The 19,507-nt window shown below is 48.2% G+C and overlaps 1 protein-coding gene across 1 annotated transcript; it reads right to left on the minus strand.

The window, feature by feature from the left end:
- Positions 1 to 11,767: 11,767 nt before the first annotated feature.
- On the minus strand, positions 11,768 to 17,667 carry LOC142922974 (uncharacterized). Its single transcript, XM_076063908.1, has 2 exons — positions 17,421 to 17,667; positions 11,768 to 14,235 (listed from the first exon to the last, which is right to left on the minus strand). The coding sequence occupies exons 1-2, from the start codon at positions 17,602 to 17,604 to the stop codon at positions 13,583 to 13,585; spliced, it is 837 nt and encodes a 278-aa protein (XP_075920023.1). The 5' UTR covers positions 17,605 to 17,667; the 3' UTR covers positions 11,768 to 13,582.
- Between the last annotated feature and the right edge of the window lie 1,840 nt (positions 17,668 to 19,507).

Below are 19,507 nucleotides of genomic sequence, written 5' to 3' on the forward strand. Positions count from 1 at the left end.
AATAATCAATCAATATAATATCACATATGGGTTCAGTTTAAAGTTTACTTATGAAAAATAATACTGAAATAATTGTGCTCCATAGGTTATTTTAATGGTAAAGTTACATAAACATCACGGAATCACTTAAGCTGACCATTTAAAAAGACATTAATTGCAAGATGTTGAGCAAAGGAAATTATTTGGAAGTTCATCTCACACCAAGTACATGTTACTATAAATCTAAATCTGCATAGTTCTCGATCAGCAAAGTCGCAAACATGTTTTACCACAAGCAAGGAGTTCGGTGTAAAGCTGTTAAGCAAATTAACCACTGCACACGGTTGTAAAGCTCTCTGCCTCAAAGACAGCACTCTACCAAGTGTCACGACGCAGCTGCACACGCCGCATGACAATAGGCGGAGTGAGTGAATCTAAGTAGACACTGACCCTGTCAAAGGGGATCCATGTCTAGAGTATTTGTGGCTGGTGCTACACATTTCTAACGTGATTAGCCATTTAGCTGATCTATCATTTGTGGACAGGTCGCTTCTGGAAAACAGCCACATAGCTCAGTGGGTCTCACCTGGTAAAATAAAAATAGTTTATAGAGTTCGTTCTGCCTCAACGCGTGTTTTCATAACGCCAATTGGATATAGCACGATGAATGTATTAGGGAACACGTTTTATGACACGGATGCTAAGTGGATATAACGCGATTGAGTCAACAGAACCACGTCGCGCGAGTAGGAATGTGCGGTTGTACGGCTGCCTGGGCACAGCGTCACACAAGGCATTGGGATGCTGCTGGATGCTTCCTGATGCTCCCCACGCGCCTCAGTCTTTGTTCAGCCGACACACGCATCTCACGCTTTTATCACGGACTGTGCTTTACCCTGTATTAGTCATTGTAACGAGGGAGTTTACACAACGCAACTACCGCGTTATAGAACACTGCAGTAAATATTGTCGCGGTGTGGAAGGAGCAATGAACGTCATCTTGTGGCATGGAAAGGCATCGCAGCCCTAGCGAGCAGCCAGAGACAAAGCCTGCACGCACGGCAAAGTTGTGATTGACCCGGGGACTATTAGCAAGTGACACGTATGGACTAATGGTTACTCTAACTGACGATGTTGACGTTGGTTATAACGTGCTACAAATATGCTGAAGGCACATCGCATTAGCTCTGACAAATAGCGGACTTTTTAAAGTTATCGTTTACAATGGTTAATTTGTATATCATGCCAAGTGAGTAATTTACGTGTGGACCCTGACAGCGGCACTCAATGTCCAACTCTTGCGAATGCTCTCAGGGGATCTTTACCGTGCGCTGCGTTCACTCACTCAGCCCCAATCTCCCTGTCGTGAACTCACCACTCACCCACTCACTCACCTCACCCTTCAACTCACTCACCCTCCTCACCTATTAATTCTCCTCATTAACTCACTCACCCTGAAATCCACTCCCTCACCCCCCCCCTCCATCACCCGGCACTCACCGCCTGTCCGTGACCACCTCTCCCGTGCCTACAACCACAAACACCACCACCACCTCTCCCGTGCCTACAACCACAAACACCACCACCACCTCTCCCGTGCCTACAACCACAAACACCACCACCACCTCTCCCGTGCCTACAACCACAAACACCACCACCACCTCTCCCGTGCCTACAACCACAAACACCACCACCACCTCTCCCGTGCCTACAACCACAAACACCACCACCACCTCTCCCGTGCCTACAACCACAAACACCACCACCACCTCTCCCGTGCCTACAACCACAAACACCACCACCACCACCTCCTGCTGCTGCTGCTGTCGCGGTCTCCGCGTGGCGCCGCGGGCCCAGGGGGAGGCCTCGCGGCCCAAGAGCGGCGCCACGGCTCCCCCCCTCCCGCTCCTGGCCCCTCCCCCTCGTCCCTCCTGGCCCCTCGTCCCTCCTGGCCCCTCGTCCCTCCTGGCCCCTTCCCCTCGTCCCTCCTGGCCCCTCCCCCTCGTTCCAACTGGCCCCTCCCCCTCGTCCCTGCTGGCCCCTCCCCCTAGTCCCTCCTCCTCCCGCTCGCGACGTGGAGTGATCTTGCCCCCCCACCGCCCATCGCGCCGCCTCTCGCGTGATTGGCTCGCTTCGCGTCACGTGGGGAAGGCGGAAGAGGAGTATGGGGGAGGAGCTGCGCTGTTAGGGGCGGGGCCGTGGAGTCACGTGGTTGGCAATGATTGACAATAAGTGGGCAGGGATGGCTGTTACGTCAACGTGTACGTCACATCCGGTAAAGAAGTTATATAAATAACGCCCCTTCGTGACGTGCCTCACACTTGCTTCTGTCCCGTGTGCCGTCAACACGAGCTGAGCATGGCGCTGCTGATCGTTGGCGTTCTGCTCTTGGCCCTGCTTGGGATGGAGATCTTCATTTATCTTCGTTGTACGCTTTCCATCTCAGACTTTCACCGCGAGACCACGACGCTGCAAACGGAGAGGATGGGCCAGCAGAATGTGGAGCTCTGTCAGGGGAACAAGACGCCCCATCTGAAGCTACAGTATCAGCAGGAGGAGTTGATGGATAACCGAGAGACTCTCCAGAGAGAGAACAGGGCCCTGGTTCAACAGCTTAAAGAGCGCCAGTTAGAGCTGGAGTCCACGAGAGTGCCTGGCTGCGAGCGTGCGTCTCTCCGTGCGGATTTTCTCCGAGACTGCAATGCAGCACAGCGGCAAATGTCGCTGCGCTGTAAAAAGGAAGGTCTCCGTAGGTCGCTGCGCATCCACCTGAGGGAGTTGAACTTCCTGAATCCACAGAGAGGGCAGGAGCAGTTTAGGCTGCGCGGGAAGCTGGCGCGTCACGAGGAAAAGTGGCACGGCGAAGTGCAGATGCGCAAAGAGTGCCGGCATCTCAATAGACAGCTGAAAGAGCTGAAATGCGCCATTTCTCAAATTTACAAAGATGCCACCACCACCAACGCCACTGCCACCGCCACTGCCACAGCTGCCACCACCGCCACCAAGCCCCAGAAATGAAGAGATGTATTAATTGGGTCCGAAAATGGCTGAAACGCAAGTCGACCATTTTAAAACATTGGGGCAATTTAGAAAATGACACCGCCCCAATTAAAACATTATTCACAAAGACAAACGTTTCCCGTATAGATTCAAGAGACTATTGGGGCAAGTGCTATTAGCAAGGAGCAGCACCTAAGAAGACCTCCACAATACAATCACAAGCACAAACACAAAGGTCCCCCATGTAGCCTCAACACTGTTGGGGAAAGTGTTGTACAATATATATTTATCTATGTTTAACTTATTTTGCATCACATGTAGTCAACCATACCAATGGGAGATGTTGTTAATGAATAGTACAACTTTTGGATTCCATTACAGAGAATCGTTAGTGAGTCGAACAGTTCATAAGTCTGAATAAAATAGTGTACTGTATTTAAATTCACATACTGGAAGTGTTGTAAAATGTATTACGGTTTAACAAAAATTTTGAAGCAATGTTAAAGTCATAACACGGAATATTATACATTTGCAAATAATACTGTAATAAATACTGTATGGTAAACAAAAAATAAAGTTACGTAAATAGGACAAAAAATATGTTTTTAATGTCACTTACCTTGAGTCTGGATGTGGGACCTTTTGTCGGGAGGGGGCATAATGAGTCCCCATAACTGCACACGGGAGGGTTGGGGGTGAACGCCCGCAAGCACACACACACACAACAGCGACAGTCATCCCCCGAATAGCCTAACCAGAATGTTGGGGCAAGTGCTGTTAGCCAGCAGCGCCTATGAAGGCTGGAATGTCGCACGAGGGGGTGCGTGGACAGCACCACGCCCGGCTGCCTTTGTCTCGCCAGTGGTGATATTTACACACCACACCAGGCACTTATTTGAGGCTGAGTCAATCGACGGAAAGCCCAGCAACCATTAATATAATCGTTAAAGGTGTTGGTCGTGAGTGGGAATCGAACTGGGATCGGTGGGATGGTAGACAGTGTTCACCATTGCACTATCTCTCCCCACACACACACTCACAGGGGTATATGCGTCCGTGCACACACGCACAACAAGAAGACAATATTCGCCGTTTGCCCCTAAGTGGCAGTGACATCACCACAGCGCTTTTGTGCGGTGCTTGGTGCATTTTGAGGTCACTTGAAGTGTCGAAGGATGGCTGGCAGGAAGTCATGAATAGACACAGGTACCATGGGTTGACTTAAGGTGATGACGGGCAGATGCAAAAGCCGTGCTCCCCACTGTGCCAAATTTCAGTGTTTCAGTCATATAGCGCTCTGCTCATTGTTATGAGTGTCGCTCCGCTGCCCTACGCTATTGCTGGAGGGCAACTGCCTCCACCTCCCCAGTAGAGTCTTTCATGAACCTCCTCCACATAGGCCTATCGCGACACTGCTGCTACCAGTCATCAGCAAGTTCAATCAGCTCCACATCCTTCTGTACCACATCAGTCCATCTCTTCTGTAGCCCATGCCGCGCCTGTTTAGCATGATCTATCCGCCCAAATTGAAGCTGCTTGGGGATGCGGTGACAGTGCATATAGACTTCATGACCCAGCCAATGGAGCCTGACTTGCCGGAAGAGCCCACTGATGAGCCTTTGTCTAGATATTTTAGGAAATTTTGGCCTCCTCACAAAGTCCAGTCTGGTTAAACCCTGGATAGATCGTAGGCAGGCTAGACCAAATGTTTCAAACCATTGCAGATAATCCTATAGAGAGAAATAAGGGAAGGCATAACTGTGGTCCAGAAGACATGAAGGTTTGTATGGAGTAACAGATCAGGTAGCTTCCATACAATGTTACGCAGCTGATGAAAATATAATGCCGCTCGAATGAATCGAAGTGAGACCTCGGCTCCCAAAACAGAGTTGGTCATGAGCACACTGCCCAAGTACGGAAATATCTCCACTCTCTCCACAACTGCCTCAAAATACATGGGGAATTGAGGGAGGGGAGCATTTTGATGATGTAAAATACCCAGGGAGGTGATTTGATTTTGTGGGGCTGATGGTAACGGCCCATATTTTAGTAGCATGTTCCGTGTTTAGATGGAGTGTCTCCAACTCCTTAGAGTGGGCAGTAATCACCAGATCATCCGCATTCATAATATGGTTTAACTATAGAGAGCCATACCATGACCGGACTCGTGCATCGATCAGCCTCCCATTATATCTATACCAGATATAAATTCTACTGGTACATCCATGGAAATCGTCTCATTACTAAGTAGTCAAAGAAAATGTTAAGTCGTGTAGGGGCCAGAGGACATCCATGTCGCACATTACTCACATATTCTATCATCCCTTAACTCCATTATATCGATTTCCCATGAGACACAGCAGTTGTTTTTCTATTGTTTATATATGCTTTTCATTACTGTAACTCTGTGTTTTTATTTAGCTTTTGTTATTTTGGTGATCCAGGTCTCTCTTGCAAATGAGAATCATCCTAGTCTCTTTAGTTCTCGCCTGTTTTAACTAAATAAATTACTACTTACTCCATTATGAACTCACCCACTTCCCTTACTTTATGACTCACATAAATACGTCCTCTCCTTCCTCATGAGTCATATATTGACCTGATAACTCAGGCAACCACCTGATAATTCACTGTGCCAACATCACTCACGCACTATTTCACAATCTCACCAATGACCTACTCATCCCATCACTCACTACCTTACTCACCATCCGCTTCCCTCATTGACCCACTGGTAAAATGGAAATACGCAGTCTAACACTCACGTGTTTAAAGAAGCTCCTTCGCAGGTTAGATTGTCTAGATGATTTATTTCACGATAACGTATTTACAACGCAAAAGTACGACTCACATGAACCTTCCCTCGTACAGTACCCTGCATCTGTTCCACCCATCAACACTGACACCACTATATCCTTTGCCATCTAAGAGAAAGGACGTAGAAGACGGTTGAGTCTGCTGGAAGAATGTACCAAGGAAACTGCTGCAAGCTGCCAGGGCGAGGCTGCGTGGGTAGAAAAGGGAGAGCGAGGCCCGCAATTGGGGCGCTAGCTCGGAGACTGAAGGACGACTGCAGGTGGATGACATCGGGGCCGACTGTTGTACATGGTGGAAACCATTAAGAAAGATTGTTCGAGATGAATGTAGTGGAAAACACTGGGGCTGCAGATAGTCATACCCTTGTGAAGCGTGTGAGTTGCACTCTCTTCTCAAAAATGGAACCTGCAAAGAAGCTTCTGGTGGCAGTGGTGGGATACAGTCTACAAGTTCAAGAAGGAAGACCCGCCGAAGAGCTCCTGCAGAGAACGAGTTATCAACCCTAAGCGCTCCAGGTTTTTCAGACTCGGCAAATGGCGGGAGTGAGAGCCGGACCCCGTTGGCAGCCAAGTTCCCGATGGAAGTGGATGCTCCGCCAAAGACCCAAGAACCAGCATCGCCGAACAAAGAAAATTGGCGGCAGCTGTTGGACAGGTTGGACCACCTTACCTCAGTGGTGGATCGACTGATAATTTCGATGATGAAGAAAAGAGAAGAGGAAGGAACAGGTAGTGCGCGGCTGAAGCCAGATCCATCTCCACCATGGACCGCAATGGCGAGGAGAAAGCGCCATAGGGCAGCAGCCATCGCTTCCCCCCGTCGAGCAGCAGGCGGGAACCAATCAAATGACTCAACCACAACTAGAAGCTGTTCAACAGACCTTGACCACCATGCATAAAAATACGGGAGGTGATTGTATTGCATTCATCAAAAGATTTGAAGCAGCTGTCAGAGTCAGCCGATTGATTGACGATGAAGTGCTACGACTGCTGCCTACGGTGTTGGATGACAGAGCACTATTGGCCTTCTTTATGATCCCGGAAAATCAACCTGCCACAACCCAACAAGGTTGTCAAGGGATGGCCGATGTTTTCTGTCCTGCGTCCAGCGCAAGGCAGCAATTTTCATCCTGGAGAAGAGGAGATAGCGAGCCACTGATGGCTTATAGAAGTACCTTGCATGCGGTTGCAGATGTGGCATTTCCAAGGATGGACATGACAACCTGAGACGTGCTAGTGGCGGAGCGGCTACAAATTCTCCTCTATCAAAGTGGCATTACATTGCCGATTTTGCCAGAGAGTGAGCAAACTTCAATGTAGTTTGCTAAATGCCTCTGGGCACACACAGATCCCAGGGCACCATGTGAAGTAGCAGCCCATGTGACAAGGGTGATGGAGAATGGAGGAGCAGGAGGACCAACGGAGCCAACAGGGACAGCAACAACAGGGACCGCCGCAATGCCCAGCATGGAGGGTGATCTGCAGGCGACCTTGGAAGAGATGGCTGTGGCCATCCAGGGGTTCAACGATTCAAGGTGTCAACTACAGCATCAGCGACCATGGCACAACCACGGAGGAATTCAGGACCATGCGGTGATGTACTGCTACCACTGCGGGAGGTCGGGCCACATCGCGAGAGGTTGCCGAGGGGAAGTCATCCCGAGACAACCAAGAAACACCCAGGCGTGTCGCCTGTACACCCAGCCAGATCACACGTGCACCTCATTTCCAAAACCCTCATCACCAACATCACTAGCACAGCACTCGATCACATCGACCTGGAGTGAAACAACAGGGAAAATTCGGCCAACATCTCGGGCTAAGTGGAAAAAGTTAGTGAGATCGGTCGTAGCAGCAGCGACAGGAGCAGCATGGTGTAAACCGACCCTCCCTGACTCGCCGAGACAGGTGATGTCAATAAACACAGCAACGATAGAAAATGATGTACCACCCACAGATCATGATCTTGGGCTGATAAGGACCGAATGAATCCGATTGCAAAAACAGGATGAAATTATACAGTCATTGGCTGCACAGGCAGCTGAATGTGCTCAAACTGGTCAAAATGGGGAGCCATTCATCCCATGGCGAGGACTCCTGATGAGGTGGGACATGAAGATGCAGCGTTGTTGCCTAGTGGTGCAAAAACCCTTGCAAAAACAGTTGCTACTAGAAGTGCACGCCAAACAACAAATGCACTTGGGCCACCGAAACACATTGCTCACACTGCAGGCTCGATATTTTTGGCCAGTTATGTCAAAAGATGTACGCGAGCGGGTAATCATTGTCAGGAGTGTGCAAAAAGGAAACCTGCTCCCCATCCTATACAGCCTCCACTGCAGTCGATCGCAGTGGTGAGGGTAAACGAACTAGTAGCGTTGGATATCCTGGGTGCATTTCCTAAAACAGCAAGGATAAAATAAATATTTGCTCGAGGGGATGGAGTATTGCACACACTGGCTCGTTGCATGGCCGATAAATGACCAAACGGCTGCAATAATAGCAGAAGCCTTTCTCCATGGCTATGTATTGGACAAGGGCCCCACTGAGAAACGTCTAGCAGGCCAGGGTCAGAATTTTTCTACTAACCTGTTGCGAGAGGTTTGTAATATCGTGGGCACTAAGAAAAATTCGAACGCCACCATACCACCTGCATTGTGATGGACAAGTAGATAGGCTTAACCGCACGCTGTCCGCAATGTTGTGCCATGTTGTAAATGGTGATCAGATGGACTGGGACTTGCACATCCCAGGGGTCCTAGGGGCATATTGTAGAGTGCCACATGCATCGGCCGGGCTCTTCCCCTTCTTTTTGATGTATGGGAGAGACCCTGAGCCACCTATTGAGGACCAACTGGTGGCTTTCCCTGCTAAAGTTGTGTCGTCACCAGCCTCCCTCAGACTGCCACTAAAAAAGCTCTGTGAAGCTCGTGAAGCCGCGATAGCAGAGTCAGGCAGATCGCAAATAGCAAACAAACGGTTGCGGAAATGAACGGAGACGCCTGTACCCTTTGAACAGGGTGATCGGGCCTGGTTACACTGTCCTGAGGTCCGGGTTAGAAAATCCGCCAAACTACACCATCCTTGGCAAAGCCCAGTGGAATTGTTAAAATCCTCTGCCCGCAAAGTGTTCGCATCCAAATGGGACGCCAGAGATGGGTGGTTAATCCGAGTCGCCCTAAACCATATAGAGAACTGACGTCACAAGGGATCGTTCAGGCTCACAAAGCCGTGTCCAGGGGCGTCGTGATGAATGCCAGGGAGGGGAGCATCCTCCTCACAGAAATACTGCCCCCGCACTCTCCTCTCAGGATCGACCGGAATGAAGATGGCCACGATGAGGGAGGCCGACGGACTAATTTAGAGAGGTGCCGAGAAGGAGTGTCACCAGGTCGAATGTGCTGCTCGACCACACCTACAGTACATATTGATGGCTTGTTGTAAATGTAGGGCTAATGATGTTGCGTATTGTTTGCCTAAGAATGTACACCTTCAATAGGGCAGCCCACGTAAGAGTTTGGTGATGATACTGAATGGTCAAGTTGGGTTGTAATGCCTTCCCCCCCTTGATTCAAGCGCCTATGTTAAGCATTAACCCAGAGGTTAAATGTTTTGTACTCCATGCCCACATCACTGAATCCCGTGTGCGATCCCATTGATTCCCACATAGAGTTCCCTATTACTGGTAGGAACGAAGTTGTAAACGGAGTGTACCAGCCTGCAATAGATGAGTGTACCAGCTTGCAATAGATTAATGCGTCCGTCCGTCCCCTTTCAATACTTTAACGAAGTGAAATCTCGTGCTATTGGGGTGTAAAAATAAAATTGCGCAAAATTCCAATGTTCCTACCAGCCCACCCTGCAGGGACCTGTTAAATTAGAGTTTTAGCCGGGACAGATATTTTTATGGGCAGAAGAGGGTGATGTAGGGTACTGTACATGGCAAAAGTTATAGTGGTGTCAGTGGAGATGGGTGAAAACAGGTGCATGGTACCGTACGAGGGAAGGTTCGAGGTAGAAGACGGTAAAGTTTGCTGGAATAATCTTAAATTAAAGCTTTCATGAATGCAGGGATTCATACTCTTTGGTGGAGACGATAGCACAGAGTGGTGTACCTTCTTTATGACTCTGATATTTCCATCCTACCTGCCTATGTCAGCTGTTATTTCCGACTCTTTGTGTCTCTCTCTATGCCTCTCTCTTAGATCTCTCATGCTCACATGTCCTTTGGATTGCACTCTCATGCCTTTGGATTCCACCACTCTTCGATATTACTTTAACATGCTAATCTCTCACATTAACATAGCCCCTTTCATGCCCTCTATGAGGAGGCCGCTCTCCGTTCTTACATTTACATGCTAATTTCTCACATTAACATCACTGGCCCCGCCCACTTATTTATGGCCCTTGGGCTACACCCATTTCAAACTCTTTTAAACATTCTGCCTCAACAGCAGATCATGCTTTGCCATCTGATGACGGACGCTTGTGTTGCACCCGAAACGTCGTGATTTATTTTATTTTATACCTACGTGACTTTACCGAAAGAACCAAAGAGTATGGAAGATACCAAGTCAGCTTCATCCCAATGGTGCTGTTTAGGCGAAAGTTTATCTATGAGTATATATAGGCTGGCTGACAGGTATGAAGTTACTCCTTTGGTGTTAATATACAACAAAAACAGTGATAAATGTATAACCATTGTCATGGGTGAAGTCTTCCCATACTGGATCAGTCATGGAGATTGTTTCACCATACGCCATCATGCTTTTCAACGTGGGTTGATAACGAAAAGGCTCATGGTCAGTTTGTTTGATGTTAACTATAACCGAGAATCAAACTCAAGTGGCCTGATTCATAGTGCAATGCACAAACCATTGTGCCACCGTTTCACTCGTATGTACAAGTTAACAGGGAAATTAAAAACTATGCCATGTTTTTTGTTTACTGTCAATAAAATGAGAAAATAACATTGCCACGTTGGTCAACCCGTCGTCTGAAAATTACGAGATGTACAAGTCAAAAGTCTTAGGTATAATGCAGACAAGGGTTTTGGTAGTTGGACGATTTCATAATGGGTTGCAGGTGACAATCCTAATCAAATGCCATTTTCAAGATCGTGTGCATAAGTCTGTTGTAGACAAAAACAACGGCCTGCTGATAAAGCATGTCCTGCATTCTTACATGTGTAAAGAAGCTCCTTCGCAGGTTTCATTTTCTAGATGATTTATTCCCGACGATAACATATTTACAAGGTGAGAGTGCAACTCACACGTTGCACAAGGCTATGACTATCTGCAGTCCCGGTGGTTTCTAATAGAGTAGATTAATCTCGAACAGTCTTTCTTGATGGTTTCCACCATGTTGATTTCCAACAGTCGGCCCCGATGTCGTCCACCTGCAGTTGTTCTTCAGTCCCCAAGGCATCAGCCCATTTGTGGGCCACACTCCCCCTTATATACCCGCACGGCCACGCCCTGGTAACTTCCAGCAGTTTTCCCCGGTAGATTATCTCAGCAGACTCTATTGTCTTCTACTTCACTTCTCTTGGATGGCAAAGTTTATAGTGGGGGCAGTGGAGATGGGTTGAAACAGGTACAGGTTACTGTACGCGGGAAGGTTCGTGTGAGTCGTATTCTTGCGTTGTAAATACGTTATCGTGAAATAAATAATCTATCAAATGGAACCTGCAAAGGAGCTTCTTTACACTGATGTGAGTGTAAGCCTGAGTACAATCTCACGTGTTGTTGCTGTCGAGTATTTTAATTTTACCAGTGGGTCAATGAGGGAAGGGGATGATGATTAATGTAGTGATAGAATGGGTGGGTCATTCTTGAGAGCATGAAAAAGTGCGTGAGGTTGACACAGTGAATGATCGGGTGATTGTGTGATCAGGTAAATATATGACTCATGAGGAGAGAGAGGGAGTATTTACGTGAGTCATAGATTTAAGGAAGTGGGTGAGTTCATAATGGAGTGAGTACCAGTTTATTGAGTTGAACAAGGCGAGAACTAAAGCGACCAGGATGAGTCTCATTTGCAAGAGAGACCTGGATCACCCAAATTACCAAAGCTAAATAAAACACAGAGTTACAGTAATTAAAGCAAACATACTATTTTCTTCTTTCGATAAAGCATATATAAACAATAGAAAGACAACTGCTGTCTCATGAAAAATCGACGTAATGGAGCTAAGGGATGATAGAATGTGTGAGTAATGTGCGACATGGATGTCCTCTGCCCCCTACACGACTGAACATTTTCTTTGACTACGTAGTTTGAGACGATTTCCATGGATGTACCAGTAGAATTTATCTGGTATATATATAATGGGAGGCTGATCGATGCCTGAGCCGGTCATGGTATGGCTCTCTATTGTTAAACCATATTATGAATGCGGATGATCTGGTGATTACTGCCCACTCTAAGGAGAAGTTGGAGACACTACAGCTAAACATGAAGCATGCTACTAAAATATGGGCCGTTACCATCAGCCCCACGAAAACAAATCACCTCCCTGGGTATTTTACATCATAAAAATGCTCCCTTCCTCAATTTCTCATGTATTTGGGGCACCTGAGGAGAGAGTGGAGTGGGCAGTGTGCTGATGATCAAGTCCGTTTTGGGAGCCGAGGTCTCATTTAAAATAATTCGAGCAGCATTATATTTTCATCAACTGCTCAACAGTGTGGAAGCTACCTGGCATGTCACTCCATAAAAATCTTCATGTCTTCTCGGCCACAGTTATACCCTTCCTTATCTCTCTCGAAAGGAACATTAAGGTTAGCTTGCCTACGATCTATTCAGGGTTTAACCAGACTGGACTTTGTAAGCTCACAGATTCCTAGAATATCTGGACAAATGCCCATCTGTGGGCTCCTCCAGCAAGCGAGGCTGCGTTGATTGTGTCATGCAGTCCGTATGCAGTCACGGCATCCCCAAGCAGCTTCAATTTGGCTGGATAGATGACTGGTATCAGCAGTGTCATGATCGGCTTCTGTGGAGGAGGTTCATGAAAGGTGCTGCTGGGGAAGTGGAGGCAGTTGCCCTCCAGCAACAGCATAGGGCAGAGGAGCGAGGCTCAAAACAACGAGCAGAGCGCCAAACAACTGACACAAATAAAGTTGGCACAGTGGGGAGCACGGCTGTTGCATCTGCCCATCATCTTCCTAAGTCAATCCATGGCACCTGCGTCTATTACATGACCTCCTGCCAGCCAGCCTTCGACACTTCACGTGGCCTCAAAATGCACCGAGCATGGCACAAGTGCTGTGGTGATGTCACCGCCACTTAGGGGTGAACGACGGTTGTCGCGTTGTTGTTGTGCGTGTGTGCACGGACGCATGCACGCCTGTGAGTCTCGTGTATGGAGAGATAAAGAGAGGCAGCCGGGCAGGGTGCTGCCCATTCACCCCGTGTGCCATTCAGAGCTTCATAGGCGCTTGCCCCAACATTCTGGTAAGGCTATACAGCGGATGATTGTCACTGTTGTGTGTGTGTATGGACGTTCACCCCCCTCCCACCGCCCCCGTGTGTGCAGGGACTCATTACGCCCCCTCCCGACAAGCAGACCGGCATCCGGACTAAAGGTAAGTGACAATAACATTTTTTTTCCATTTAAGTAACTTTATGTTTTGCTCACAATACAGTATTTATTAGAGTGTTGCATGCAAATGTACAATATTTTGTCTTATATATGACTTAGTTGATGTTCTATGGGGTATGTTTGTCTTTCTGAGTAATGTTTTAATTAGGGTGGTGTCATTTTCACAATTTCCCCAATATTTTTAAATGGCCGACTTGCGCTTCAGCAATTTTCGGAACCAATGGCTAAATCTCTTCATCTTCTTGGGCTTGGTGGTGGTGGCAGAAGTGGTGGTGGAAACGGTTGCGGTGGTGGAAGCTGTGGCAGCGGCGGTGGAAGTGGCGTCGGTGGTGGTGGCATTGTACATTTGAGACACGGTCCATATTAGCTCTTTCAGCTGGCTACGGAGATGCAGGTTCTCTTCTTGCAGCCTCTTTTCCCCATGCCACATGTCCTCGTGACGCACCAGCTTCCCGCGCAGCCTAAACTGTTCCTGCCCTCTCTGCGGATTCAGGAAGGTCAACTTCCTCAGGTGGGCGTGCAGCGACCTCCGGAGATCTTCGTTTTCACAGCGCAGCGACATTTGCCGCTGTGCTGCATTGCAGTCTCGGAGAAAATCCGCATGGAGAGACTTGCTCTCCCTGCAAGGCACTCTCGTGGGCTCCAGCTCCAACTGGCGCTCTTTAAGCTGTTGAACCAGGCTCCTGATCTCTCTCTGGAGAGTCTCTCGGTTCTCCATGAACTCCTCCAGCTGATGCTGTAGCTCCAGACGGAGCATCTTGCTCTTCTGACAGAGCTCCACATTCTGCAGGCCCATCCTCTCCGTAGACAGCGTCGTGGTCTCATGGTCAAAGTCTGAAATGGAAAGCGTAAAAAGAAGATATATGAAGATCCCCATCCCAAGCATGGCCAAGACCAGAACGCCAACGATCAGCAGCACCATGCTCAGTTCGAGTTGACGGCACGCGGGACAGAAGCAAGTGTGAGACACGTCACGAAGGGGCGTGTTATTTATCGTGACGTCATTACCGGATGTGACGTACACTATGACGTAACAGCCATCTCTGCCCACTTATTGTCAATCATTGCCCACCACGTGACTCCACGGCCCTGCCCCTAACCGTGCAGCTCCTCCCCCATACTCTTCTTCCGCCTTCCCCACGTGACGCGAAGCGAGCCAATCACGCGAGAGGCGGCGCGCGGTCGGCCCCGCGTCCGCTTCCCGCCATTCTTGCAATGGGCGGCGGGGCCGCTCAGGGTGGGGCGCGGGGCGCGGGGGCGAGTTCACTCCACGTCGCGAGTCGGGAGGAGGGACGAGGGGGAGGGGCCAGGAGGGACGAGGGGGAGGGGCCAGGAGGGACGAGGGGGAGGGGCCAGGAGCGGGAGGGGGGCGGAGCTGAGAGCTGCGAAAGTTTGGGGTACCACTACTTGAAAAATATACTGTACCACAGAAATTAGTTTATGTTTAGTTCGATTTAGAACATCTTTCCAATGGTTGCTTAATTTGAAACCAACTTCTCGGTTGAAATTGTGTCTGTGTTTGTAGATCTGAATTGCCTCGTGAACAAATCTCTGATAAAAACCCGTGGGTTTGCAAAGAACCTTGGTATCGGAGAAAATTATATCGTGATCACCCACAGCATTGTAACAGTGATCAGCAAAGAATTCGTTTTGCTGTGTTTCAAATCTGATTTGTGCTCGTGAATTCGGTCAGAGACATGTCGCTTTGTCTCCCCGATATAGCAATCACCGCAGGTACAACTCAATTTGTAAACCCCGGGGTACTGTAAGTCAGGAATGCCATCCTTCACGGATGGGATCAGATCACGAATTTTGTGTACTGTATTGAACCGGACCTGGATCTTGTGTTTGTTTAGAATTTTGGAAATCTTTTTAGTAACGCCTGCTATATTTGGTAGTGTGATGGTTTTGGCCGGAGTATCAAGTGGTTGTTTCGGTATGGAGGGAGAAACAGCTTGGCGGATGGTACGGTCAGAGTAACCATTCCTTTTGAGGGCCAGGTGTACATGTTTTAATTCACTGGTCAGGTGGTGTTGGTCCGAAATGCAATGAGCCCTATGGTATGAAGTTTTGATGAGAGAATTCTTTTGGGCTGGGTGGTGGTGGGAATCAGGTTTCAAGTAGGAATCTGTGTGGGTGGGTTTCCTGTAGACAGAATGCCCCAATGAGCCATCAGGTCTCCTCTCAAACAGAACATCTAAGAATGGTAGCTTAAATTTCGATTTAAAGTTTTCGTGACTGCAAGGATTCATCTTCTTTGGTTCTTTCGGTAAAGTCACGTAGAATGAGAATAAAATAATAAATTGATAAAATAAAATAACACAATAATATTCTCACGACGTTTCGGCCACAACACAAGCGGCCTTCATCAGGTGAAGGGGACGAGACTGTCTGGAGGACAGCGCTGGAGTGAGAAAGCCACGCTGAGATCGCGATCTTTAAGCTGTGAGAAGAAACAAAGCGCCTTGACAAAGGAATTAGCATTTAATTTAGCATTGAAATGGCTGAGTGATTAGCTTGTGACTGGTCACAGAAAAGGCTATATTAAAGTTAAAGCATACACATCCGCAAAGGCACCCCTTGACAAAGGAATTAGCATAGAATTTAGCATTGAAATAGCTAAGTTAAAGTATACACATCCGCAGAGGCACTCCTTGACAAAGGAATTAGCATAGAATTTAGCATTGAAATAGCTGAATGATTAGCTTGTAACTGGTCACAGAAATAGCTATGTTAAAGTCAGAGCATATACATTCACCGAGGCACCTAGTACAAATCAAACAGGAGAATTTAGCATTGAAATAACTAGGCGAATTTAGCATTGAAATAACTGAGTGATTAGCTTGTGACTGGTCACAGAAATGGCTGTTGAAGTTAAGGCCTACACATCTGAGCTATTCACTGTAACTGGGTATACAATACAATATATAATGAATACTATATCATGAACCAAAAAAAATACTAAAATATAAATTACCTCAATGTTATCAATAAACTCTATATTCTCCAATCAGCTAAGCTACCAACAATAAGTCGTTATATATCACAATGCTATATGGCGAAAAATGGGTGGATTCTTACCCTCAACTTTAGCAACACGGATAGCTTAACCGTGGTTAATGGTATGGTTTACAACATGGAGTATAACAGCGCCTCGCAGCTGTCTCTCTCCCCCTCCTCTGTTCCGACCATCGATGAACTCGTCCGTCTGAACGGGACCCGTAGCTATCCGTGGTGCTAAAGTTGAGGGTAAGAATCCACCCATTTTTCGCCATATAGCATTGTGATATATAACGACTTATTGTTGGTAGCTTAGCTGATTGGAGAATATAGAGTTTATTGAAAACATTGAGGTAATTTAAATTTTTGTATTTTTTATTGGTTCAGTATATAGTATTCATTATATATTGTATTGTATACCCAGTTACTGTGATTAGCTCAGATGTGTAGGCCTTAACTTCAACATAGCCATTTCTGTGACCAGTCACAAGCTAATCACTCAGTTATTTCAATGCTAAATTCGCCTAGTTATTTCAATGCTACATTCTCTTGTTTGATTTGTACTAGGTGCCTCGGTGAATGTATATGCTCTGACTTTAACATAGCTATTTCTGTGACCAGTTACAAGCTAATCACTCAGCTATTTCAATGCTAAATTCTATGCTAATTCCTTTGTCAAGGGGTGCCTTTGCGGATGTGTATGCTTTAACTGTAACATAGCCTTTTCTGTGACCAGTCACAAGCTAATCACTCAGTCATTTCAATGCTAAATTATATGTTAATTCCTTTGTCAAGGCGCTTTGTTTCTTCTCACAGCTTAAAGATCGCGATCTCAGCGTGGCTTTCTCACTCCAGCGCTGTCCTCCAGACAGTCTCGTCCCCTTCACCTGATGAAGGCCGCTTGTATTGTGGCCGAAACGTCGTGAGAATATTATTGTGTTATTTTATTTTATCAATTTATTATTTTATTCTCATTCTACGTGACTTTACCGAAAGAACCAAAGAAAATGGTAGCTTACCATCTTTCTCCACTTCCATGGTCTTGTTCTTCTGACAGAGCTCCACATTCTGCAGGCCCATCCTCTCCGTTTGCAGCGTCGTGGTCTCGCGGTAAAAGTATGAGATGGAAAGCTTAAAACGAAGATAAATGAAGATCTCCATCCCAAGCATGGCTAACAGAACGCCAACGGTCAACAGGGCCATGCTGAGCTCGTGTTGACGGCACGCGGGACGGAAGGAAGTGTGAGGCACGTCACGAAGGGGCGTGTCCTATATCACCGGATGTGACGTACGGCCATCCCTGCCCGCTTATTGGCAATCATTGCCCACCACGTGACTCCACGGCCCCGCCCCTTACCGCGCAGCTCCTCCCCCATACTCTTCTTCCGCCTTCCCCACGTGACGCGAAGCGACCGCTTCCCGCCATTCTTGCAATGGGCAGCGGGGCCGCGCAGGGGGGGGGGGCGGTGGGGGCGGGGGGGGCGGGGCTGAGTTCACTCCACGTCGCGAACGGGAGGAGGATTGACGAGGGGGAGGGGCCAGGAGGGACGAGGGGGAGGGGCCAGGAAGGACGAGGGGGAGGGGCCAGGAGGGACGAGGGGGAGGGGCCAGGAGCGGGAGGGGGGGAGCCGTGGCGCCGCTCTTGGGCCGCGAGGCCTCCCCCTGGGCCCGCGGCGCCACGCGGAGACCGCGACAGCAGCAGCAGCAGGAGGTGGTGGTGGTGTTTGTGGTTGTAGGCACGGGAGAGGTGGTGGTGGTGTTTGTGGTTGTAGGCACGGGAGAGGTGGTGGTGTTTGTGTTTGTAGGCACGGGAGAGGTGGTGGTGTTTGTGTTTGTAGGCACGGGAGAGGTGGTGGTGTTTGTGGTTGTAGGCACGGGAGAGGTGGTGGTGGTGTTTGTGGTTGTAGGCACGGGAGAGGTGGTGGTGGTGTTTGTGGTTGTAGGCACGGGAGAGGTGGTGGTGGTGTTTGTGGTTGTAGGCACGGGAGAGGTGGTGGTGGTGTTTGTGGTTGTAGGCACGGGAGAGGTGGTCACGGACAGGCGGTGAGTGCCGGGTGATGGAGGGGGGGGGGATTGCAGGGTGAGTGAGTTAATGAGGAGAATTAATAGGTGAGGAGGGTGAGTGAGTTGAAGGGTGAGGTGAGTGAGTGGGTGAGTGGTGAGTTCACGACAGGGAGATTGGGGCTGAGTGAGTGAACGCAGCGCACGGTAAAGATCCCCTGAGAGCATTCGCAAGAGTTGGACATTGAGTGCCGCTGTCAGGGTCCACACGCAAATTACTCACTTGGCATGATATACAAATTAACCATTGTAAACGATAACTTTAAAAAAGTCCGCTATTTGTCAGAGCTAATGCGATGTGCGTTTTGCATATTTGTAGCACGTTATAACCATCGTCAACATCGTCATTTAGAGTAACCATTAGTCCATACGTGTCACTTGCTAATAGTCCCCGGGTCAATCACAACTTTGCCGTGCGTGCAGGCTTTGTCTCTGGCTGCTCGCTAGGGCTGCGATGCCTTTCCATGCCACAAGATGACGTTCATTGCTCCTTCCACACCGCGACAATATTTACTGCAGTGTTCTATAACGCGGCAGTTGCGTTGCTGAATAACACCGCGTTGTGTAAACTCCCTCGTTACAATGACTAATACAGGGTAAAGCACAGTCCGTGATAACAGCGTGAGATGCGTGTGTCGGCTGAACAAAGACTGAGGCGCGTGGGGAGCATCAGGAAGCATCCAGCAGCATCCCAATGCCTCGTGTGACGCTGTGCCCAGGCAGCCGTACAACCGCACATTCCTACTCGCGCGACGTGGTTCTGTTGACTCAATCGCGTTATATCCACTTAGCATCCGTGTTATAAAACGTGTTCCCTAATACATCCATCGTGCTATATCCAAATGGCGTTATGAAAACACGCGTTGAGGCAGAACGAACTCTATAAACTATTTTTATTTTACCAGGTGAGACCCACTGAGCTATGTGGCTGTTTTCCAGAAGCGACCTGTCCTCAAATGATAGATCAGCTAAATGGCTAATCACGTTAGAAATGTGTAGCACCAGCCACAAATACTTTAGACATGGGATCCCCTTTGACAGGGTC

The sequence above is a fragment of the Petromyzon marinus genome, unplaced genomic scaffold (assembly GCF_048934315.1).
Source record: "Petromyzon marinus isolate PM22_M1 ecotype Great Lakes invasive population unplaced genomic scaffold, UKy_Petmar_22M1.pri1.0 PM_Scaffold_24, whole genome shotgun sequence".
NCBI lineage: Eukaryota > Metazoa > Chordata > Hyperoartia > Petromyzontiformes > Petromyzontidae > Petromyzon > Petromyzon marinus.

Excerpts from the sequence above, each read along its gene's own strand:
- LOC142922974 (XM_076063908.1), bottom strand. The coding sequence starts at position 17,604 with ATGGCCCTGTTGACCGTTGGCGTTCTGTTAGCCATGCTTGGGATGGAG. Across the intron at positions 14,236-17,420 it reads CATGGAAGTGGAGAAAGATG|ACTTTGACCATGAGACCACG; the intron begins GTAAGCTACCAT and ends TTTCCATTTCAG.